We start from the raw sequence: 26,636 nt of genomic DNA, 5'->3' as shown, positions 1-26,636 counted from the left end.
GTTTTTCCACATAGCAAACAGCGCTGGCGCAGCAGTTGGACTCTCCTTCTTGTCTCATCTCCCAGAACAACAACCTGGTATGTTTGCACTCCCAATGCTCTCCTATGCATGCCCACTGTTGCCACCAATGTATATAGTGTGTATAGAGCACTGGTTTGTCAACCGTGCACCCGACCATGTCACTGTTTGCTCGGGTGGGCCCCATGTGTATATATACATATAACCATTGTCCACCATTGCAGTATTCCATGCACTCCTCTCTGCTAGGCCCCATTCACCTGTGTGTGTGTGTTTGTGTGTATATATAGATATATACATATAACCAATGTCCACCATTGCAGTATTCCATGCACTCCTCTCTGCTAGGCCCCATTCACCTGTGTGTGTGTGTTTGTGTGTATATATAGATATATACATATAACCATTGTCCACCATTGCAGTATTCCATGCACTCCTCTCTGCTAGGCCCCATTCACCTGTGTTTGTGTATATATAGATATATACATATAACCATTGTCCACCATTGCAGTATTCCATGCACTCCTCTCTGCTAGGCCCCATTCACCTGTGTTTGTGTATATATAGATATATACATATAACCATTGTCCACCATTGCAGTATTCCATGCACTCCTCTCTGCTAGGCCCCATTCACTTGTGTGTGTGAATGGCAATCTGCACAATAAAATGTATAGTGGTTTTCATAAAAGTTTATTAACATTTTAATTACTTAAAACATAATAAGAACTAGGTAAACTGGTAACTATAACTATAAAAATTTAAATATTAAACATAACATGGATATAACTATAACTATAAAAATTTAAATATGAAAGAAAACATGGATATAACTATAACTATACAAATTTAAATATGAAACAAAACATGGATATAACTATAACAACTAAAATGGTTTTATCTTTTTACAGTCCCAATGTCCAACGCAAAGGAACAAGAGTTTTTGGAAGGGTTATGTCCAGCGTTCAGCAGGTATAAACCAAGCCTCACTAGTAACGGGATGCGGTCATTTGGTCGAATGCATTATGGTCGAATGTCATTACATCGAATCCATTAGGTCGAATTGCTAAAAGGTCGACATGATTCTAGGTCGACATGGGAAAAGGTCGAAATGATTCTAGTTCGACAGGTCATTAGGTCGACAAGGTCGTTAGTTCGACATTGTCTAGGTCGACATTCACAAAGTCGACATGGGGTTTTTCACTGTTTTTTGAGCCGACATGTGCTGACAGGCGGTATTTCATGCCCTACCATCCACTAGGGCGTGGCGGGAGAATAAAATAGTGTGCCGAGCGTAGCGAGGCACCGTGCCCGACGCATAACGAGCGCAGCGAGCGATGCGAGGGGATGCAGTGCACTATAAACTGTGTCCATGTCGACTGTGTTGACATTCAGGTAAAAAAACAGTGAAAAACCCCATGTCGACTTTGTGAATGTCGACCTAGACAATGTCGAACTAATGACCTTGTCGACCTAATGACCTGTCGAACTAATGACCTTTCGACCTAGAATCATTTCGACCTTTTCCCATGTCGACCTAAAATCATGTTGACCTTTTAGCAATTCGACCTAATGGATTCGATGTAATGACATTCGACCATAATGCATTCGACCAAACGATCCCAACCCCTAGTAACAAAGCAGAAATACACTGGTTTAAAATGGCTGCTGCTATTCCTATCCCCCTCTGCTAGTCCTCCCCCTCTGCTAGTCCAGCCCCTTCATTCAAATTTCAAAGGCCAATCTGACGACGGTCGCATGTGTTCTTGCAAAAAAACAAAAACCAGCGATCCGACCGTCTTAACGACCATCGCGGGCGCATCGGGATCGGATCTGGATCGTTCCGCCAAAAAACCACAATTTTTGCTAATCGTTTGCTGGGGACTGCCTGGGAGCTCCCGGGAAGTCCAAGGGAAATCGTTCCATGGTCGTCTATCGGTCGTATACGATGGTGGTCGTCCTGGTGTGTACCCTACATAAAACCTATTAAGTTATCAAACTACGGTCGGAGGTCTGCAGCTACAGTATGACTGCTATCTGTGGAGTTGATAAATGTTATAATAAATAGCGATGATATAAAGCTCAGCTGGATTTGTAGACACACTTTATGTATTACTAGTTATTTATGTAGAGCGCACATATTCTGCAGCACAGAGAATATTTGGCAATTCACATCAGTCCCGGCATCAATGGAGCTTACAATCTACTCCCTATCACATGCCCAAATATTGCTAGGGTTAATCAATAGTAACCGACAGAAACCCACGCAAGCACAGAGAGAATATACAAACGGGTGTCTTATGTGTGCCTGGCGGAAAGACAGGTGGGCTGCACAGTTACAGGTGGGAACTGGGATAATTGCAGGAGAAGAGATTTAAACCTTGTGCAGTGTGCTGCTGATGGTGCTGACTAGGGGCCAGTTAGTAGACTTAAGTGTTGTAGTGCCAGGGACTTGGACTGCCAGTGCCTGGAGGCACTACATGCAAGGAGCACGGCTTGGACAAATACCCTTTATTGTTGTTTTTTTTGTATGAACCTTATGTTACCATATATATATATGCTACACTTTGAATTTATTTATATTATGCAGCATTATCTTATGCTAAGATTCTGATCCTAATTCAGACTTGATTGCAGGGCACGTTTTTGTTTGCAAATGGACCAAACTATGTGCATTGCAGGTGGGGTACATATAACATGTGCAGAGAGATTTACTTATCATCCCTGGCTCATTAGATAATACATTTTGCCAAATTTAGAAATATATTGTAAAATAGAAGGGTGAAACTAAAGCAAAACTGGGTACTTCTACAACTTTATTTACAGTTCCTTATATAGCACAGCAGATTCAGTTTTGCTTTACAATAGTAAAACTTCACATATCTGTGAAATAAACGTCTTCATTGCAAAACTTCACTCACCATTAATTGCATTGTGGTTTTGTTCATATTTCTTGTTATTTGGAAAAATCAAAGGGCAAATATTTCCTAAATTTATATTTAAAAAAATGTATAAAAAAAATATAAAACGTTTGAAGTTTTGGGTCACAGTCTCAGTTGTCACTATTTAGAGCAGGGGTAGCCAACTCCAGTCCTCAAGAGCTACCAACAGATCACATTTTCCAGACAACCTAGCTGCTGCAAAGGTGTAATCATTACTTACTGACACATTTTAAATGATCCACAGGTGGAGCTTATTACTTCACATGTGATTGAGGGGTGAATTTATGAAGCTTGGAGAAGTGTTATCTATCCCCATAAAGAACGTTATGAGCAAGGTGATAATGGTTCAGCCAATCAGCTCTTACCTGTCAATTTACATATTGTAGCTGATTGGCTGAACCATTATCACCTTGCTCATAACGTTCTTTATGGGGATAGATAACACTTTTCCAAGCTTCATAAATTCACCCCTCTGTGAGGAGATCTGAAAAACCTGCACTGTTGGTAGCTCTCGAGGACTGGAGTTGGCTACCCCAAATTTAGAGCTTTCAAAAATATACACCAGAGGAGGGAATTAGTGTTTAGGGAACTATACCATAAAGTATACAAAAATAAATAAAATAATGTTTACAAATATACCAAAAACACTGAGGAAAATTACAGTGTTCTGTTTAGGGTCTGGATGCTAGGTCGACACCATATGGTCAACATGGTCAAAAGGTCAACATGGCTATGATTGACACATGAAAAGTATGACATGAGTTTTGGGGGATTTTCTTTCTACTTTTTCATACTTTACTATCCACATGGTATCCAAGTGGTACACTATTTGGGGGTCCACCTGCTCAGGTGTGGACATAGACTCCAAAGAAACTGAAAAATTTGTATCAACCTTTTGCTTATGTCGATTTGTTGTCACTCTGCTAAATTCACAATAAAATATTATTTGTTTTTCAGTATTTTATGATGATGTCCTTACAAATGCACTTTTTGAAACTATTTCACGAATTACGCACAACTTGAATAAACCTTGCACTATTTACTTATCTGTTGAAAGAAGGTAAGTGTTTCAGCATTTCTAAATATTGTACTTCTTTAAAATTTTAAATTACTTTTTTATATTAAATATGCCATACATATTAGCCACGAGCCTCGCTGTTTAGGGGAATCCCCACCGTCCTGTGACAGCGAGGATTCCCTCGGAACATAGAATAGGGCGAGAGACCAGCACGGGGGTTAAACGGCGAGTATCGCTTGTTTCCAGTGATCCCCGCCATTTATTCCCCTCGCCGGCCGCAGTGAATACAGCACTATGTCTTTGTGGTATCCTGTGGATAGTTTCTAGGTTGACATCAGATGATCAACATTCACAAGTGGACATGTCATTGGCTAACACATGAAAAGGTCAACATGAGGTCTTTTGGATTTTTTTTTCTTTTTGTGGGCTTTTGGCAGTGGTAGTGGGACAAGGCACCTGGTCCGAAGGGACATGCTAAACTAATTTAGAGTCTACATGATGGAATCGACAAATTGACACAAAAAAAAATATTAAAAAGTAATGTCGACTTTTTTGTGTGCCATCTCCAAGTTGATATTTTGCAAGTGTCCACCATTTGTCTATGTCAACCATTTGGTGTCAACCTGTTGACTGCTTATGTGAAATAAATATGGGACATAAAGAATGAGAGCAGCAGACCATATCTAACATGGCCATTTGTCGAGAGCAAGTGAAATAACAGAATTGTGAAACATCTGGTTTGCATCTTTCTTCTGTGCCATTGAGAATGGAGCTGGCGTCACATAACTTCATGTACTTCGGTCTTGCTTGGCTGGAAAGTCCCAGTGGGATCAGATAAATCTGAGGATGCTATTTTTAGTACTGATTGCAGAAGGCATATCATTTTATTTCCAAAGAGATTGTGAAGCTAAAACATATCAAATAGTCATTACCAGCTGGAAGAGTTACAGTAACATCTGTGTCTTTTGAAAACATTTACATGTGTACAGCAGCAAAAACTGACCATTACACCAGTAAACAGGTAGTGGCTGAGTGAGATTAGTAGTAAATCAGGCGTACATGATGCAAAATAAATGTGGATGGAAAAATAGCATCTTGAGATGCATACACCTCTGTATAGGTTCTGTCACAAAGCGCGGTTTGGCAGCACTGCCCTGCCGGCGTCTCGTCTGTCTGTGCCATGCGCAGAAGCGCATGTGATATACTTCCATTCCAAGTGTCAGCCCTTACCGACTCTATAGATGCATCCCAACATGTTCACAGCCTCCGCTGCCTCTACAGCCATTACAGTTTCCATGTGGTTCTGCTATACAGGAGTTTTCCTCCAAGCCTAGTAGGGTCTGAGGGTTCTAGTGCTCAGACCCTACTACACAGCACTGCTCCCAGCAGAGAGAAGAAGGCTGCTCCTGGGGCTCAGAGCATATTCAGTAATTCCGCCACTGGCACCTGGCTCAGTGCTCAAGTCTATCTTTGATTAAAACATTTTCACACCAATTTTGACAAATTCACTTGGTGCTCAAAGGGTTAAATTGTTGGGTATAATTATTTTTTTACACCAATTTTTACATGTTGTTTTTTGTTGTCAAAGCAGTTTGCTATGTGTTGTTTGTCACAACAATACATATATACAATTTTAGGCATTACATTCATACATGCAAATTTAAGTATTAAATAATTCTGCTTTAGTATGTCACAACACAGATTGCAATGTGAATGTCCTTTGTTCACATGACAAATACGGGTGTGGTATGGGACTCCGACAGTCGGGATCCCGACAGTCATTATCCCGACAGTCATTATCCCGACTGGCCGGACCCAGACAGAATGGCGAGCGCAAAAAAGCCCCTATGGGGGTCGTGGACCCCCACGAGGGAAAATAGCGGGTGGCCGTTGGGCAACCCGGCTGTCGGCATTTTGACAGTCGGGATCCCGACATCGGGTAAACGACTGTCGGGAACCTGTCCGGCACCCGACAAATACTGTATTCTCTTTTCAGGTTCTTAACCCCTTCCCGACATTTGACGTACATTTACGTCATGGCCGGGATGTACTTCCCGACGCATGGCATAAATGTACGTCATGGCTTTAAACTGTCACCGCGTCTATAGACGCGGTGACAGTTTGGAGATGTCTGCTGTCCCTGACAGCAGACATGTCCCAGCATGTCCAGGGGGGGCGGCGATGCCTCCCCCCCGTCGGCGATCGCTGTGATTGGCTGTTCAAATGTGAACAGCCAATTACAGCGTTTTCTGTGTACCGGCGAATAACGTTCGCCGGTGACACAGGGATCGGTGGTGATTGGTGTTGTAAAGTACAGCACCAATCACCACGGGGTGTAAGGGTGACACTGGTGTCACCCCACCCGCCCCCAAAGGCCGTGATTGGTTCGTCGGACCGACGGACCAATCACAGCCATGGAGGGTGATTTAAACTAACGGTGACTGCACTGCAGACGCCATTCCGGTCTGGAATTGCGTGCAGTGCGGTCACCGTGCCTATCTGCCGTGATATACTGACCTGATCCTTGCAAATACTTACCTGATCACTGCTTGTAGCGTGCTGGATGCTTCCTGGATCTTGTGACTTCTTGTGACTTCCTGTGTTGTGCTGCTGCAGTGTGATAGAGTTATAGATAGAGAGATAGAGAGAGATAGTGACAGAGAGTGCTATATTTTGTGTCTGCTGCCCCCCCCCCCCCCCTGTTGTGCTGATCAGTATATCTGTGCTGATCAGCAACTTTTTGGGGGTGCTGGTTTTTTTTTTTATATATATACAGCTGTGCTGCGTGTGCAACTGACTGCTGCCCCCCCTTTTGTGCTGATCAGTATAAATTAGCTGATCAGCAACTTTTTGGGGGTGCAGAGTTTTTTTTTATATATATACCTGTCAGTGCTGCTGCTGCAGTGTCATAGAGTGATAGATAGTGAGAGATAGAGAGAGATAGTGACAGAGAGTGATAGAGAGTGCTATATTTTGTGTCTGCTGCCCCCCCTTTTGTGCTGATCAGTATATCTGTGCTGATCAGCAACTTTTTGGGGGTGCAGAGTTTTTTTTATATATATATATATACCTGTCAGTGCTGCTGCTGCAGTGTCATAGAGTGAGAGATAGAGAGAGATAGTGACAGAGAGTGATAGAGAGTGCTATATTTTGTGTCTGCTGCCCCCCCTTTTATGCTGATCAGTATATCTGTGCTGATCAGCAACTTTTTGGGGGTGCAGGGTTTTGTTTTTTTTATATATACCTGTCAGTTGCTGCCAGTTGCACTGTCAGTTGCACCAAAGGTTGTGCACCTGCTGCCCCTCACTGGTAATCAGTGTCGCATCAGTGATCACCTTTTTTTTTTTTTGAGGGTGCTGTGGGGTCTTTTTTTAATTTTTTTTTTACACACACTGTGATTTTGTGGGTGTCCTGTGGCCACTGTGCGCTGATCAGTGACGTACATCACTGATCAGCTTTTTCGGCACAGGGTTGATCTATTTTATTTTTTTTTTTTTTTATCAAATTCCTGTTGCCTTTGAGCGCTGTTCAGTGACGGACGTTACTGACCAACATCTGTGCTCAATTTTTGGCGCAGGACCTTTTTTTTTTTTTTCTTTTTTTTTTCTGCACTACATACACACTACACACTACATACCCCCCCGGGTTGAAATAAAGTTTGTACCCCCCCTACACTATACACGTGTTGAAACATTTCACTACCAGAAACACAAAAATAAAAATGTCATCCCAAATGTCATCACAGTCATCCAGAAGAATGTATTCAGCGGAGGAGGCATATGCCATGCTTGCCTCTGACTCTGACACAGCCAGTGATGCAAGCGGGGAATTTGAAGGATTCATCTTAAGCTCCTCTTCCTCCTCTAGTGATGAGGGACCCCCTCAAAGACGCCCCTGTAGAGCAGCTGAGACCCCCCCCCAATAATTGATCTCGTATGGACCCCACCACCAGACAATTTTGAGCCCCAGGTTCCTGAGTTTTTGGCCATCCCAGGAATCCAATTTGATTCCACAGGTCTCAGAGAAATTGACTTTTTCAAATTATTTTTCTCTGATGATTTTATAAATTTAATGGTGGACCAAACTAATTTATATGCCCAGCAGTTTATTGCTCAAAACCCCACGTCATCATTTGCTAGGTGGACCCCTGTAGATGCAGTAGAGATGATGACGTTTTGGGGTCTGGTGTTTCATATGGGCATAGTAAAAAAGCCAGAAATTAGGCAATATTGGAGTACAGATGTTCTGTACAGCACCCCACTTTACCGTATGGCCATGACCCGGACTCGTTTTGAGTTAATCCTTAAATTTTTGCATTACAACGATAATGCACAGTGCCCACCCAGAGATGATCCCACCTTTAAACGGCTATTCAAAGTCAGGCCGGTCATTGATCATTTCAGTGCCAAATTTGCAGAGATGTACATCCCAGATAAATTCATTTGCATAGACGAGTCCCTTATACATTTTAAAGGAAGGGTTAAATTCCGCCAGTACCTTCCCAATAAGAGGGCAAGGTATGGCATAAAAATGTATAAGCTGTGTGAAAGCACCTCAGGGTACACCCACAGGTTTAGGGTATATGAAGGGAAGGATTCAAGAATTGAACCGCCAGAATGCCCCCCCTCCCTCGTAGGTGTTAGTGGAAAAATTGTCTGGGATTTAGTGCACCCCTTCCTGGATAAAGGTTATCACCTCTATGTGGATAACTTTTACACTAGCATCCCCCTGTTTAAGGCCCTTGGTTCAAGAGGTACAGCAGCTTGCGGTACTGTGCGCAAGAACCAAAGAGGCCTCCCAAAAACGCACATTGCCCAAGTAATGAGAAGGGGTGAAAGCAGGGCACAATCCACCGAAAATATGTTGTTGGTCAAATATAAGGACAAGAGGGATGTCCTTATACTGACAACAATTCACGGAGACAGTACCACCTCCATCCCTGTACGAGGTACCAGTATGCACACCTCAAAACCTAATTGTATCCTGGATTACAATAAGTACATGGGCGGAGTGGATCTTTCAGATCACGTACTGAAGCCGTACAGTGCCCTGCGGAAAACAAAAATCTGGTACAAGAAGCTGGCCGTGTATATCATCCAGATGGCACTGTATAACGCTTACGTGCTATTCCGTTCTACCAGCCAGAGGGGGACATTTATGCACTTTCAAGAGGAGGTCATAAAGGGCCTAATATTTGGGAACCAGCAGGCAGAGGGCCCCAGTACTTCTAGTACTGGCCCCCGTATTGTACCAGGGCAGCATTTTCCTGATGAAATCCCCTCCACTGGAAAAAAGGGCAGGACACAAAAAAGGTGCAAAGTTTGCTATAAAAAGGGAAGAAAGCAAACTATTTTCCAGTGTGACACTTGCCCCGACAAACCCGGCCTATGTATAAAGGAGTGTTTTAAAATATACCACACATCTATGGATTATTAGGTTCATCATTTCACCGTGCTTCGGGGGTCTTGCTAATGCTACATAGCACCCACCATTCATTCCACCAGAATCTGAGCCGCAATATCCAAAAATCACTCCTTCCCTTCTGAGTCCTGCCATGCACCCAACTGGTATTTTTTGGTCACATGTGAGGCATTGCCGTACTCGGGAGAAATTGGGGCACAGATTTTGGGGTGCTTTTTCTCCTTCATACCTTATGAAAATGAAAAATTTTGAGCCAGAACTGCATTTTTGTGTACAAAAATGTAATTTTTCATTTGCACAGCCCAGTTGTATCAAAATTAGTGAAACCCCTGGGGGTTTGAAATGTACACTATACCCCTAGATGAATTCCCTGAGGGGTGTAGTTTGCAAAATGGGGTCACTTGTGGGGGGGTTCCACTGTATTGGTGCTTTGGGGGTCTTGCTAATGCGACATAGCACCCACCAACATTCCACCAGAATCTGTGCTGCAAAATCCAAATATCACTCCTTCCCTTCTGAGTCCTGCCATTTTTGGTCACACATGAAGCATTGCCGTACTCGGGAGAAATTGGGGCACAGATTTTGGGGTGCTTTTTCTCCTTCATACCTTATGAAAATGAAAAATTTTGAGCCAGAACTGCATTTTTGTGTAAAAAATTAAATTTTTCATTTTCACTGCCCAGTTGTACCACAATTGGTGAAACCCCTGGGGGTTTGAAATGTACATTATACCCCTAGATGAATTCCCTGAGGGGTGTAGTTTGCAAAATGGGGTCACTTGTGGGGGGGTTCCTAACTTTTAGCATCTTATGGTGCCGAGAAACCTACATGGTGCCTAAAAAATAATCTCATAAAAAGGAGGCTCCAAAATCAAGTAGGTGCTCCAAAGCCTGTGGTTTGGTCAACGTGCACACTAGGGCCACATATAGGATATTTATGAAAACAAAAGAATTGGGGGAATCAATTTTTAGTCACATTTCTCTAGTAAAATGTACTGTGTTCCTTAGAAAAATGTATTTAAATTGAAAATCTGCAAAAAAAATGAAATTTTGAAATTTCACCTACACTTTGTTTTAATTCCTGTGAAACACCTAAAGGGTTAACAAACTTCCAAAATGCTGTTTTGAATACTGTGAGGGGTGCAGTTTTTGAAATGGCATCATTTATGGGGGTGTCTCACATACAAGTCCCTCAAAGTCACATCAGAACTGAACTGGTCCCTAAAAAAATCAGTGTTTGAAATTTTCTTGAAAATTTGAGAATTTGCTATTCATATTTTAAGCCTCCTAGTGTCCAAAAAAATTAAAAGGAGGTTGAAATAATGATGGCAACATAAAGTAGACATATGGTCTATGTTAGTTATTAACTATTTTGAGTGGTATGATTATTTGTCTCACAAGCAGAAAATTTAACATTTTGAAAATTGCTAAATTTTCCATTTTTTTACGACATTTTGGTATTTTTCACAAAAAACCACAGACTGTATCGACCCAAATTTACCACTAACTTGAAGTACAATGTGTCACAAGAAAACAATCTCAAAATCACTGGGATAAGTAAAAGCAAAAAAAAGTTATCCCCACTTAAGTGATACCTGTAAGATTTGAAAAAAAGGGCTCTGTCAGGAAGGCAAAAACAGGCTGCGGCGGGAAGGGGTTAAACTACTGTTTCACATGGGATTTATTAACATTTCTCTCAGACTCTTCATTTAATAATAGGTATCAGGAAAAAGCACACATTTAGCATAAATCAATATTTATTAAGAAAGACCTATAATAACAGTCACAGATCATACATTTAACCGTTCAATAGCCAATATAAATTAATATAGTAAAGTCCAGTGTTGTAAAAGTAGCCTTATTAGGTGAATGGACAATTTACCACATAATGATCCAGAACTTTGAAGGGTCAGCGTTAAGCTCTACCTCCTTATTCTTTTTCATCATGTGAAAGTAACAGTTTTGTTAGTAATAAGATTATCAATATAGTATATATCCTTTATAGTGGGGGAAGAAAACACACTCACTGAGCACTCCTTGGGTATTCTGGTGGTGCAGCTTGTTTAGAGGTCATGTATGTGTCTGTGGACAACGGCTACCAGGCAATGAGGGGACTATTTCCCCGTATTGGACAAGTAAACTGCAATCACAGTGGCCCTATCGCTTCCAGAGGTGTTAATAGCACTATGTAGCAATGTAGATAGAGGAACACAACAGAAGGTGCTGGCACAGGATGATGTGACCTTGGTTTAAAAATAACAGAACCCTTTAAATGATTAGCTTCTAAAATCACTCTCCTAAACTTCTCGAATGAGCTGCTGAATTTGTATTATGCTTTATAATAATTGTACTCTTACATTTCACTATCTTCTAGGGGGTGTGGATCGTTTGGTCTACAACAACTAGGTTGACAAGCATTGGGTCGACACCAATAGGTCGACATTGGTCTAGGTCGACATGGGTCTATGTCGAATGGACATTAGGTTGACACAAGCATTAGGTAGACAGTCAAAAGGTCGACATGGGTTTTTTCACTGTTTTTGACCCGAATGTCAACACTGTCGAATGGACACAGTTTGAAGTGCATCGCTCACTTCGCTCGCGATGCTTCGGGCAGAGTGCCTCGCTACGCTCGGCACACTATTTTATTCTCCCACCACGCCCTAGTGGATGGTAGGGCATGAAGTACCGCCTTTGTTGACAGTGTTGACATTTGGGTCAAAAAACAGTATGAGAATTTAATAGGACTGCCTAATATATTGTACGTGTACATCAAATCTGTAAATTGTTCCCTGGAACCAGTTCAAATGAAAAAAAAACGTACGTGGCATAAAATATATCTTACCCTTAGTAGGTTTCTTAGGCACTGGTTGGTGTACAGATATGTAAGATAATTGATGGACAATTTCTGCTTTATATACAGAAAAATCCTGGACAACCGTACCACCCTTGTCTGCAGGATGAACAATAATATACACAATTATATACACAAGGCCAGATAACTGTTTGAATTAATTCCATTTTATTTTTCCATTTATTATTTATTAGTTTAATAGTTCTAAATATAAATGATAACACAAGGGGCAAGATGTACTTCAAAAAATGATAAATGAAGAGTGATAAACCACAAGCCAACCAGATCCTGACTGCCATTTTCCAAACCCAGCCTGTAACATGACAATTAGGAGCTGATTTATCACTCTCCACTTTATCACATTTTGAAGCTTGGAGCATCTTGCTCGAGGTATGTAGTTACAAGTTCAACAAATAGAATGTGGAACCGAGAAAGTGCAGGGACAATTCACTATGCCGGCATGTTAATAATGTGAAGTAATGTAATTTGACAGTCGGCTTTATAACTAATCCCCCAATAATCATTATTATGACGGCAAGCATAATTTGCTACAAACAACACTTTGGACCTGCGATAACACATGGGTCCTGAAACTTAATGCAGATCCCATGTTTTTCGGGAGCACATTTTTCAGTCAAAGAAAGCGGCCTGTAATAGAATAGCCTGATAATCAGAATCGGGCGGATATCACAATATCAGATTTTTTTTTCCATCTGAGCCTTGTGGGTATTTAATCCCCTGCGCTATTTCTGCCCACGCCTATTCAATGCTGCCATTTCCGACAGCATTGAAGGCGGAATTCGACAAAACAGATCTGACTTTTAAACCAGTCCGATCTGTTTTTTGTTTTTTTTAAGCAAACGTTTTTCAACAATATGCGGCCGTTTGCGCTGACAAGCCCACTTTATAACAGTCGACAGGTGGAAAATTTAATTCCACCTGTCGAGCTGGGCCAAAATGGGCCGGGATTCTGACTGTCGGGACGTTCCGACAGTCTGAATCCCAGATCGAATACCACCCTTACTCTTACCAAACCATGGTATACAAAATTCTATTTCCCCCACATGATATTGAGTTTTTCGAATGGGAACATAAATGTAATTTAATAGACCCCAATAGAAATATTAGCCCTAAAGTGAATCTACTTTTAGCACCTTCTGTATAGCGCAGCTAATACATGTACTGTATAATGTTTTGCTAATTTTAAATACCAGTCATTCGTAAGTATTGCGCTGTCATAAACTTATAGTGAAAATAACTTTTGTTTCACTCCAGTGGATACATACATTTTTATGATTATTACTTTTAGTGTATTTTTATTTCTAGGTGTCTAAATAAATGTTTCTTATTTATTGTTTAATATCTGCTTGCCATAATAATTGTGTGATAACCATAGAATTTTATCTTATTTTAATTAAGCCAGTGCTTTGTTTCTTTTTAAATTCTTTATGTTTAAATTTAAGTGCTAGTAAAACCATAATGAAATGATCATAATAACTATAGTACAGTGGGAGTGAAGTTTTCAGACAGGAGGAAGACAGAGGGATGTTCGCACACAAAGGGGATGAATAAAGATGCCATGAGGATAGAAAGACCTTTTACACAGAGGGAGAGTGAAAAATTGTCAAACTCAACGGGGTGGCCAATCGTATGTAAGACCCAGACCTTAGGAAACACAGCTCTGATGGATCCAGAACCAATAATGTCCAAGCCAATTGGATCAGGTTTATTGTTTTTTAAAGAAGCAAACCTAAAAATAAAGAAACAATTGGAAATACATATCAAGCAGTTGTCCCATGCTATCCATCAGCCTACTTGGAAAACTATCATCTCTACGTTCCAGCATGTCATTTTCTCATCATTTCATAAATGGTTATTAACTTGTGTACTATAATGTCTAATATAGTAACTTTAAAGTCCAAACACAGCAGGACTAAATGAAAACGGTGCCAAATTAAGAGGATGAAAATGATATGTAAATGTAATTATTTGTTTGTTTATGTTTCTATTATTAGGTTTAACTTTACCCTAAGACATATGGACATTACATGTGATGCATACAATCATTTTCGAAATTGCTTAAATAATTTTGAGAGCGGCAGTAATGGAAAACTAAAATGGACAGCAATGGAAATCAAACCGGTATTTCCACAATTCTTCAGCTACGAGCGAGAACACTTGGTAAGTTATGTATGCTCCAGTGGAGAAGATAGAGACATAAAGCCACTGTTATATTACATATGGAGTTGTCATATTATGTGCAATGTCTTTTTTTCAATGCTTAAAATATTAGGCATATACTTTTGTAACCAATGAGTACGAGTGTGTGTGTGTGTTTATGAGATTTGGCAAGTGGCGCGCCGAGATGTGACACTGACAGGCTGGATAAGTGCAGCTCCATCTGTAGTCACATACCTCCCGACTGTGACAATTACAGTGGGACATTCCGGCTAATTGGACACTGTCCCAAATTGGACACTGTTAAATTCATAACATGGGCTCTATGGAGCCGCGTAGAGACAATCAAGTGCGGAGCTCCCCCAGAGCCTCACGTCACCGGAGATTCACTAATTTTTGGGGAGGAGCTGCAAGTGCGCTGGAGACGGGTGAGTTTATTTATTTATTTTAATTCTGGATACCTACTGTACATATGGAATGAAGAGGACCCGATCTATGCAGGATAGGATGGTGAGTATACGTTCTTTTCACAGGTACCCTATGTATTCTCCTGGAGAAGAGGACAGGCCTACGGTGACCCTATAGAAAAGTATGTATGTATGTGTATATGTAGTATTTATTAAACTTATACTTTAATACACTGTGTGTGGTTTTTTTTTCAGGTATGCATTCTGTGGTGGACCTACAAGAATTAGCAGGCCCATTGATACCTGTAAGCTGGGAGTTGTGGTTCTCCAAGTCCCTGCATGCGTGGGAGGCTTGCTTGAGACTTGTAGTTTCACAGCAAAAAGCAATACTTTTATTTTTATTTGTACACTTTTTACTACCATCCCACAGACCAGGGCTGGTGAGGACAGCCCCATACTTCAGCCTGGGCCTTGGTTCCCCCGGAGGAGGGGGGCTTTATTGGCCTCGGGGGACCTTATGTAAAAAGTGTTCCCTGACTGTGACTGCTAGCTGTTTGAGCCTGGTGCTGGTTTCCAAAATATGGGGCAACCTTTTGTCCCTGTATTTTAGGAACCAGGACTGGGCCAAGAGCCTGGTGCTAGTTATAGAAATACAGGGGGACCCCAGCTTTTTTTCCTCCCTGTATTTCTGCAGCCAGGACCGGCTCAATGAGCCCAGGGCTGGTTATAAATGGTGGTATTTTTACACTGAGAAGCATCGCACGGATCTGACTGATCCTTGCAGGCTTCAGCCAAATACGCCTGGAAAATAAGGTCTATTTTCCAGCCCTATTTATGGCTGAATTCATAGCCAAATTCAGAAGTACGAATTATTGTAAATTTGCTGATCAGATAGAACTCTATGGCCATATATGGCCAAGTTCTATCAATGGTGTCCAAAGTCAAGCCCGGGGGCCAATTGCGGCCTGTGCTGTCATTTCAAGCGGCCCTCAACCTCCAGCTGGAAGTGGGCAGAGCATCAGATATTGGAAGCACAGCACAGGACACTAAAGGTGGGGCTCCGGCGAGCGCACCTTTACCTTGCTGTCTGCTGAAGTGAGGAGGTGCCGGCCACCACAGTCAGATGTTTTTGGTGTCCTACCCCTGCTGCTGCAATCGTATATCACCCTACTCCTCAATCACAGTGACAGCAGTGTTTGGGGAGGGGGACAGCAAGGGGGAAGCTTGCTCCCGTAACATGCAGAGTGGTGGAGGGCAGCAGCGGGAGCCCCAGCCACTCCTGTCCTTGCAGTGCCTGCTTTGCCTCTCCTTCCTCTGGCTCACACAAGGGGCTGGGAAACATACAGAGAAGGGAGGGGGCAGAGTGGGGGACATACAGTGAAGGAGGGTCAGGCTGGGGGAAATACAGTGCATGGAGGCAGTGATGGCCATTCAGAGAAGGAGGAGCAGGGTTAGGCTGGGGGACATACAGTGAATGGGGGCAAAGTGGGGTACATAGTGAATGGGAGTCATACAGTGAAGGAGGGTCAGGCTTGGGGACATACAATGAATGGAGGCACTGATGGACATTAAGAGAAGGGGGGCAGGCTGGGGGACATAGAGTGAATGGGGGCAGAGTGGGGGACCATTCTGATGTGATTAATGATTCAAAGAATGTCAGCCTGAATGGTCGGCCCCCACACATTTACACCTTACCAAATATGGCCCTCGTCAAAAAGTTTGGACACCCCTGGTGTAATCATTCCTACAGCTGGATTTTGATGAAGTTGCTGTTGGTAAAAACGGCAAATCCACTGAGTTCAGCTATATGTAAATTTAACGGGTCCCGGCCATATATGTCACATCACATGGGTGCATTCTTACTGATTCGATCTTAGTATATTTCCCCCTAAAAGTGAGAGATATTCAATCCACGCTGATATTTTTGACATGGGAAATACCGATGGACCAACAGCATTGAAGAGGCAGATTGACAAGCCACGGCCATTTACGCGGACATGCTCCTTTTTGCCAATCGCCAGGCAGAACATTGAGTCCTGCCCGGCGATATACAGTCGAGCAAAATGAAAATGGGCCGGGATTGAATACCCCCCTATGTTTTTTGTTTTCATTTTTACAAGGCAATTTTATTTCTTTTATGGTTGGTGACAGTATTTAAACGTAAGATGAAGTAGCATGAACAAAGAATTTTGATATCATTCATTAAATCTAAAATATATCTTTTTGTCTTTAATAGGAGCTATGGAAACTTGTTGCTGCATCCCATACATGATTATACAATGTCATCAAGTATTTGGACAAATGCGAATATATAAAATTGGAATGCAGAAGAGCTTCCATACAGTGTTAAAAAGCTAATGATTTGAGAATGACACATAATTTGCTAGAAAGGGATACCATGATTGACATCAAGGTATTGGGGATAAATTTTAATTGAAATTTGAAATATTTGAAATATGTGAAAGGAAGCCAGACAAGTCACAGTGGAGCCGATTCTTAGTTGGGAGCAAAGCGAAAAAGAGCAAGTACATTGTATTGCCGATTCTTAGTTGGGAGCAAAGCGAAAAAGAGCAAGTACATTGCATTGCGCACCGTGGCAAAACTATGTTGCACCGCAGAAGGGGCAGAATTAAAATATGCAGATGAATTTAGATTAGAGAGGGGTGTGTCCATATATAAAGCTATATTTTCGTAAAATTTAAATATTTGTAGACAGCATGCAAAAAAAAATGTAAAAAAAAAATGTATTTGCACTCCTCACCTTGCAACAATGGTTCATCAGAACAACAATGTTCTCCCAGATTAAAATCAGCTTTGAGTTCTGCACACCTATAAGAGGCCATTTTGGAAAAAGGAAAATAATGTCAATTTTGCAAATATTTACTTTCCTGGAAAGTCTGGAAGACTACAGATTTTTTAGGCAGATGTCAAAATAGGTGTCAAAATTAACATTTTATTCATCATAATGACACACAACACTGATATTGTCAATTCCTCTGCCTCTGTGTCTCAGAAGCCGTGTGATACTTTACACACACGGCCCGCTGACCCACAGATGGAAGGGGAAAAGAGAAACCAGATAATCGGGCGCACAATAAATGATTAGCTAGGCGGTGTTAATATTTTAAAACGTATCACCCGCAGCTCTCAATCGAGGACCTCTAAGTCTCTCAATAAAATCCAAAGTATATACACATTTAAACAATATATTGTTAAGAGAGCGCACATATGACACCTGTCTATTAGTAAATACCAATAATAATTTATTATTATATCACATAAAAAATCCAAAACATGGATAAATGACACATATAAAAAAAATCACAAGAAAAAGCCATATAGGGTAATAATACTTTGGAACCAATTGTAATAAAGAACAGAGGCCCTTATTCTGGTTGGTGCGGTCAGAGCCGCACACGGGGCTCCGGCCGCACAAACCATTCCCCGCCCACCCTACGGATCGCCACGGCCGTCCGTACACGGACGGCTGGCGATCCGCATAAAAATGGTGGAGGCTACGCCTCCACCATGGTGGGAGCTGCCCCCTGCATTCGATGGTCGTCGACCATCGAAGGCAGGTCCGCACGCCGCGGCAGCTCCCGCAAGCTAAGACCACACGGACAATCGTCCGTGTGGTAGCTTGTATGGGGGCTGAAAGCTGACATCCGGCGACGTCAGCTTTCCGCCCCCATGAGTGGCGTCATGCCCTCATTACCATGCATACGCCCCGCGTTTGCATGGGAACGCCCATGAAACGCGGGGCGTACACATAGGGAAATGAGGGCATGATGCCTCTCACGCCCCTATCCGCCCCCTTTGCGGCGGACGAAATCCGTCTGCGGCGAAGGGGGCTGCACATGCGCAGATTCACCTCTGCGCATGTGCAGTGTTAAAACATCGGCGGTACGGCCGCACGCGGGCCGTACCGCACGAACTTGAATAAGGGCCATTGTCTCTAAATGGTGACCACTTAGTTATCAATGTTAGCAGTCAGATGGTCCATATAGTACATCAATCCAATGTAGCCGATTTAAATACCATTAATGTCATTAATACTCCAATCTGATGTATTTAAACTGTAGTCTCTGTTATGATGTTAAACAGTTACAGTTGTTTTAGCGATCAGACACAGTCTTACTGATTGGTAGCAAAAGCCAAATGAGATAGTATTGAATGCTTTTTTCAAAAAGCAATTGACATAACGAACCTGAATTTCAGGGAGCCACGGGGAGATACGAGCTGACAGTGGGTTGCTGTAGGATTAGTCAGACCGCAGCGTGAGACCGGCTCACTTCCAACTGCGTCTGCGAGTAGTCCGCTCACACTCAGCCGGGGGCAGACACTTGTTGTTGCAGTCTTAATATCACTGCTGCTCAGCACTCACCCGCTCCTCCGTAGTATTACTTTTTGGCAGCTCAGCTCCCGCTGTCAATAGCTGGTAATTGCCGGGTCCGGGACGTAGGCTTGAAAAAAGATGGTATAGCGGCAGTAATTGTAACAAACCCAATGGCGATTTCTGATGTTATTGTAGCAAATTACTGAAGCTCTTGACGCGTTTCTCCGACATAAATTTTGGCGGTTTCCTCAGAAGATTATTCATCACAATGACCTGTAATGTTTACCTCATATAGGAAATATAATTTTTTTTAAACAACATTTTTTATTTGAATTTATATAACAAATGTGAGTGACGCTGGCATTTATAGTGGATAATTTGCACATCTCTCACACAGATGTTGGCACTCAGAGGGTTAAATGAGAATGGTATTATTTTATCTCTGCCCCTCATCTGAGGACTGCAATTTACAGTATTAAGACCTGGTGAAGGGAGGGGGGGGGGGGGGGCTTAGGGTTACAAACCATGGCGAGGAGGTATAAAGAGTAAGCAAGTAGTATTTAACATTTGGCCACAAAACCTCAGACCTCTTTGTATGCATTTGTTTTGCTTCTAAGAATTTTGTTTTTATTTTATCCAAGATTTTATCCAAGATGGCATTTTATTGTTTTAACTAGATTTGACATTATATTGAACATTTTGTTTGCAGTGAGGAGTTTTAAGCTGGGTACACATTACACTATTGCCCTCATTCTAGTTGGCTCGGTCCCCGGGGAATTCGCAATGGGGACCGATGTTAAAGCACATGCGCTTGGGCAGGGCTTCTACTTGCTTAGTCGTTGTGTCGCTCGCACGGGGGGGGGGTGTTGGGGAACAAGGGGCGTTCACATGGGTATACTCTGTATATCTTGGGGTACCTAGGCAAAACCTGCACTTGTGACTGCCAATTATAAACTATGTGGACAAACAGAAGCAAATCTTGTCCCTCACAACATAGCTGAAACTAAAGCGGCATACACACGTAGAGATGTGTGCAAAGCAATTTTTCTAAACTATTTAGGGTAGGCGATTTCCCTATGTCCAGATTATTAATGCCAATCCTAACTTCACATCCCTAAATTAATTTGCAACATCATACTGTACATAAGTAAATAATTATTACTGAGAAATGTATAACTGCACTGGAAAGTCAACAGAGTCAAGTAAATATATATGTATGTCCCTAGCATGCTTATGTAATAACAAAGGCCCTTATTCAGATCTGTGCGGCCGGAGCCGCATACGGTGCTCCGGCCGCACAAACCAATCCCCGCCCACAATACGGATCGCCACGGCCGTCCGTACACGGACGGCTGGCGATCCGCATGAAAATGGTGGGGCGTACGCCTCCACCATGGTGGGAGCTGCCCCCTGCATTCGATGGTCGACGACCATCGAAGGCAGGGCCGCACGCTCCACCAGCTCACGCAAGCTTAGACCACACGGACAATCGTCCATGTGAAAGCTTGTATGGGGGCGGAGAGCTGACATCCTGCGATGTCAGCTTTCCGCCCCCATCACTGGCGTCATAGCCTCATTACCATGCATACGCCCCGCGTTTGCATGGGAACGCCCATGAAACGCGGGGCGTATGCATAGGGAAATGAGGGTATTAAGCCCCTCACGCCCCTATACGCCCCCTTTGCGGCGTATGAAATTTTTGTGCGGCGAATTCCCCTGCACATGCGCAGAATGACCTCTGCGCATGTGCAGAGCGAAAACATCGGCGGTACGGCCGCACGCGGGCCGTACCGCACAGACCAGAATAAGGGCCAAAGTGAAATCAGTACAAGTTTATTATAAGTTACAGAAAACATATTTTATTTCTTTAGTCCAGCTTCATGAAGGCTAATATCTCAGTTACTATGGAGATAGCAGTTGACAGTGCATGTGTTTTGTCACCATGTTATTAACTTATACATTTTGTTCATTACATGGTCTGTCAGCATTGGACATTCTTCAACACCTTTGTTGATTGCTATCAGTTGGTTAGTGAAGTATTACTGGAGAAATAAAACAGTTTAATTAAAGGTTAATTGTTATTACTTTACTACATGCTTCCCACTATCAGAACTTAAGCTGGGTACTAATTAGACAACAGTGCGAATTATGCAATGTCATCAACAATTCCCTGTGAACTGGCTGTTCTCCTTGGCAAATAATATAGTAAATATACATTAAATAGTTCAACAAACTATATTGGTCAGTGGCTACATCCCGGTGTACAGCTGTTGTTGACCATATAGGAGGGTATCCGGGATTCCAACTGAAACGTCCCGACAGTCGAAATCCTGGACGATTTCAACGGCTTCCGACACTAATTCGGATACCGAATATGAATATCGAATTAGTGTCAGAAAGTCCTGAAATCTGATAAAACGGCCATGAATTCGACAAACCACGGCCGTTTCCAACCGAACAGATTCGACTTTAAAAAAAAAAACTGACAGCCTTTAGTGCTCTCGTTAACAACAGAATTGAATAGGCGAGTGCAGATATTTCCCAGGTCGAGAAATATCAGCACAGATTTAATACCCCCCATAGTCAGGATTTAACTGCATGAACAGATGACACAGGGGTTTGCTAACGGCCTATGGGAAGCACGCATCATTAACAAAACAGTGTGTACACATGAGATGATATGCATGCAAATATCATTAACAATATCGATTTTGTGCATATTGTTAGCAAAAATCCTCGAATGTGTACAAAGCATAAGTAATGATTACTGGTGTTGGACAACAGAAAGCTATTTCACAAACCACAAAATCTGTAGAACCTTTGATGGTACTCTATGTGCATAAGTGTGGCTCCTTAATTTTCAAGCTCATTTTCTAGGTGCATGTCCACAGAATTGATCTGTTTTTAGTTTTAGATTAGTATCCAGTCACAGAGAGTCAGTAGTTAGTGTGTGAGCTAGCTGCCACACTTACAGGTGACTAGACTGTTCCTAGTTTTGTTTGACTTGCTGAATATACACGGAGAAAGAATAGGCATCAGTTTTGGAGACATGTATCAAGCCTCGGGGAAAGTGCAGTAGTTGCCCAAAACAACAAATCAGCTTCTTTCATTTTAAAATACTGTACTGATAAATAACAGAAACTGATTGGCTGTGCTCCCTCCTGCAGTAAATGTCACTTCCCCACCACTCTCATTAGACAGTGCAAACTTTTACACCTCTGCAGATACCACTGTCTAAACGTGCAAACTCATGTTTCCTGGTAAAACTGGGTGTCTTTCGACAAAAGAGTATTACAGTATTTGTGTTACAGTTTTGAAACTTTTACAGATGACCATTAGAGATTCAATCATTCTAAGTACCAGGATCATAACTACTTACCAAATGTTCGTATGGAAGAAAACCAATTAAATGATTTGTTCATCCCTGGTCAAATACGAACACTATTACATGTAATACAGCGTGTATTTCAATGATTTAACAAATTACAAAAATTAACTACATTTTTCCATTTAAAAAATATGCATATTTATTATGTGTTTCTGTGGGCCTCATATATGTAAGCATCATATTCACCATACCTGTGAAGCACCTTGGCTTTGCACCAGTGTACCTCAGCGGGTGCCAGATGGGGTCCCGACAGTCATTAGCCTGACGTCGAGATCGCAACTGTTAAAACCCCAACACTCGGGGTCCCGGCGGCCACCGGCTATTCTCCCTCGTGGGGGTCCATGGCCCCCATAGAGGGAGAATAGAATAGGTGACAAGCATAGCGAGCCACTGTGCCTGCAAGGGGCTTCGCTGCGCTCCACTCCCCGCTGTCTGAGACCGTGCAGCCGGGATAATGACTGTCGGGCTTCTATACCACACCCACCTCAGCTAGGTAATTCTTGATTTCTCTTTGCATTCAACAGTAGCCTCCAAGAATTGAGAGTGTGCCTCCTTGTGGACACAGGGCCTGATTCAGAGTTGATCGCTAATGTAAGAATTCACAAGTTGAGCAATTATGAAATAACTGCACATGCGTATCGATCAAATCACTCATGAGCGAGGGGAAATAGTGAGAAAAATGTGTATGGATCGTAATCCACTCGCAGTTTGATTGACAGGAAGCCAGTGTACAGGGGGGCGGGGCCTGAGGTTTTCTGAGTTTGGTGGAAAAAACTTAGTTGTGCTCAAGCATTTTTTAGGAGGATCTGCGTCAGGGATGACCATTTCCACCCTGTCTCAGTCATAGATTATTGGAAGCCTCAGACTTACTTATATTTACACAATCTGTAAAATCCTTTAAATGGGTCATGAATTGTGTATGGATTTGTTAGTGGATGGTAATCCATTCATAATTTTCTTGCTATTTTACAAAGGGCGATTACTCTTTCTGTGTGAGTGGCGGCTTACTTCTCTGAAGTTTTGATTTAAATTGATCTTCCCCATTTTCTAAAAACAAAATAAATAATTTTTTACGTACATTTTTTTTTTATTATTTCATATACAAATGTAAGGACAAATCCTGAATACTGTGCTCTGGAGACTACTGTTTAGCGGTTGGTTTTCCAAGCTTTAGTCATTTGTTTTTGGTCTTCCATAGCTTGCATTTTTATTGGATTTTTAGCTTTCTAACAAGAAAGGACAGTGAAAGATTTCTTTAATTTCTCTATAAATGATAAATAGTAAGTTTTGTTTTAAATGATTTGAATTGTAGTAGCAAAGACAGACTTACATAATAATTTCAATTTGATTTGGAAAACAAATCTTAGTTACATATATTTCTTATTGTCAAGAAATATTATTAAGAAATATTATTCAAGTACTCGGTCTTGAATGTTCTAATAAGTCAGCAATTTGTGAGAAATAGATAAGGCACATGCTGTTTGATTTAGTCTAGTGCTCATTAACATTATTATACTTCTATTTTTTTGTTTTGCTACTCTCCTTATACTGTATTTGTTCTTTTGATGTCCAGGGTAAAGAATTCTGAAAATACTGCAACTTAAGGATAAAGTTAAAATAATGCTTTACAGTGTGCATGGGTAGTTATAGTTAACGAGGCATATGACATGCTGCACTGCTGGCTAATTAATTAGTATTTTACTTCAGGATTTGGGGGGAAGCATGCTGACTATAAATTTATTACTGAGGGCAGTGTACATGGAAACTGATTTATTATGGGTAGTGTGTGCACACAGCCACCACTGGGTGCCAATGCACTGCAGCACCCATCTCCTGTCACTACAGAAGAGCCGGCACTGTGGTGTCACCTCACTGCAGCACCCAACTCCTGTCACTGCAGTAGAGCTGGCACTGTGGTATCACCACACTGCACCACTTAACTCCTGTCACTACTGAAGAGCCGACACTGTCGTGTCATCACACTGCAGCACCCAACTCCTGTCACTGCAGAAGAGCCGGCACTATGGTGTCACCAAACTGTAGCACCCAACTTATGTCATTGCAGAAGAAATGGCACTGAGGTGTCACCTCCTCCCAGGTGCAGACAACATCCCCTGCATCTGACTTAGGAGACCAAAGTGCACGCACTTGCTAATCTACTTCTTTCTCTAAAGACCTATCATTTATTCAAGCCTTTTTATTAAGAGTTTGCAGAGGCTACACTGTATCAAGTATGAAGTGGCATGGACCTCATTGAGTATTTGGTAGACCACCAAGGCATACTGGGCAAAGCCAAAGTGTTTGTAGTGTGTATTACATTTATTTGATAAATGTGGCCCAGAGTTTTTAATGTGAGTTTTATGGTTTTTATTTATCTGTGAAGTATTTAAAGATTTAGAAATATGCTATGCAAAATAATTGTTTATATTATGAATAGTTTTTACTGTAATATAAGCATTGGAATAAATATTATTCTAGAACTTGAATTTAAGTATTTTTTGTCCTTTGTGTTTCTTTAAGAATGAAATGCACCGTTTTATCTACACAGGCACAATTTATCTGCTAGTTAATTCATAATATAATTTTGAAATTATCATTTATGGCATATTATATTTATAAATAAAAAATATCAGGCTCTAATTATTTAGAAAGAAATGTATTTAAAAAAATTTATATTTATAACACAGTGGGCAGCATTCAATGAGGCCAATTCGCCTATATAATTTTTTTTTTTCTTACACATAGCAGCCAGCAGGGGGCCGAGAGCCGCTCATTAGATATTCATATATTCACTGCTCCCGATCATTACATATGCACGATCGGGTGCAGTGAATACCCAGTCCCCTTCTGGCTCTCCCAAGGGGCAGCCTGTGCTGCCTGGCTCCCAGGGAGCCCACCTCCCCCCCACATACGTTCTGGGGCAGGCAGGGAGACTTCCATCTCCCTTCCTGCCGCTGTCCTGAGGCTCAGGGGTTCACATTCGCCATCAGGGGCAGCGAGCCCCTGCCTCATTGAATAGTGTGTAAGGGAGGGCTCCAGCCCTCAGGAACACGGCGAATGTGCAGCGAATCCTAAACAGGATTCGCTGCACATCACAATTAGGGACATTGAATACTTGAACACAGATCAGTATCATATACAGTGTACACCCATCAGCCATGACACTAAAGCCACTGACAGGTGAAGTTAATAATAATTACCGGTATTATTTCTTTACTAGGGCAACTGTCAATGAGTGGGATAAATTAGGCAGCAAATAACCTTGACGTTGATGCATTGGAAACAGGAATAATGGGCAAACGTACGGCTCTGAGTGACTGACAAGGGCCAAATTGTGATGGCTAGATTATTCTATCCAACATGGCATTCCCTGTGCAGTGTTCCCAGTATGCAATGATTAGTACCTACCATTAATAATCTAAGGAAGGAAAACTTTTGAACCAGTAACGGGTTCAATAGAACACAAGGCTCATTGATGTGCATGGGGATCAGAGGCTAGTCCATCTGGTCCCATAGAAGAGCTGCAGTAGCAAAAATGTCTGAAAATGTTAATGCTGGCTATGATACAAAACATATGGTGAATCCACTGCTTGCTGCATAGCCGCTGATCAGTCAGTGTCCATGCTGACCCCTGTCCACCAATGGTTTGAGGAACATTATAAAGTGTTCAAGGTGTTCCTATGGCCTCCAAATCTCCCACATCTCAATCTGATGGAGCATCTATAGTATTTACTGGAAAAAAACACAGAGCTCCACCTTGCGACTTACGAGACTTAAAGGATCTACTGCTAACGCTGTGGTGCTAGATACCACAGGGCACCTTCTGAGGTCTCATGGAGTGTATGCCTTAATGTGCCACATCTGTTTTGGGGGCAAAAAGGAACCTACACAATATCTGGCAGGTGTCAATGGATGTTTGGTTGCTCCATGTCGGAATCCTTGGGTAACAGTGATAGTCACATAAGCCCCAATTCAGGCCTACACGCAGGAGTTTGAATTCGTAGCTCTGATGTTATCAGATAACCACATGTGCACAGTATGCTGTGCGCATACACGAGCAATCTGTATGAACGGAT

The 26,636-nt window shown here is 42.0% G+C and overlaps 1 protein-coding gene across 6 annotated transcripts in view; it reads left to right on the top strand.

Moving 5' to 3' along the window:
• The window catches only part of METTL22 (methyltransferase 22, Kin17 lysine), a 209,018-nt gene extending 184,008 nt beyond the window's left edge, over positions 1-25,010 (top strand). For 4 of the 6 annotated variants that reach the window (XM_083153385.1, XM_083153384.1, XM_083153382.1 and 1 more), the window contains 3 exons: positions 3,917-4,019; positions 14,267-14,432; positions 17,073-18,017. In XM_083153385.1, coding sequence (XP_083009511.1) covers positions 3,917-4,019; positions 14,267-14,432; positions 17,073-17,108 — 305 coding nt within the window. In that variant the 3' untranslated portion in view covers positions 17,109-18,017. Of the gene's footprint in view, positions 1-3,916; positions 4,020-14,266; positions 14,433-17,072; positions 18,018-23,084 lie in introns of those variants that run through there. The other 2 variants (XR_014450769.1, XR_014450768.1) reach the window with 2 other exon arrangements.
• The last annotated feature ends 1,626 nt before the right edge of the window (positions 25,011-26,636 follow it).

Source organism: Crinia signifera, chromosome 7, assembly GCF_055691185.1.
Source record: "Crinia signifera chromosome 7, ASM5569118v1, whole genome shotgun sequence".
NCBI lineage: Eukaryota > Metazoa > Chordata > Amphibia > Anura > Myobatrachidae > Crinia > Crinia signifera.
Note: the sequence above shows the minus strand (reverse complement) of the source record. Positions and strands in the feature narration are given on the sequence as shown.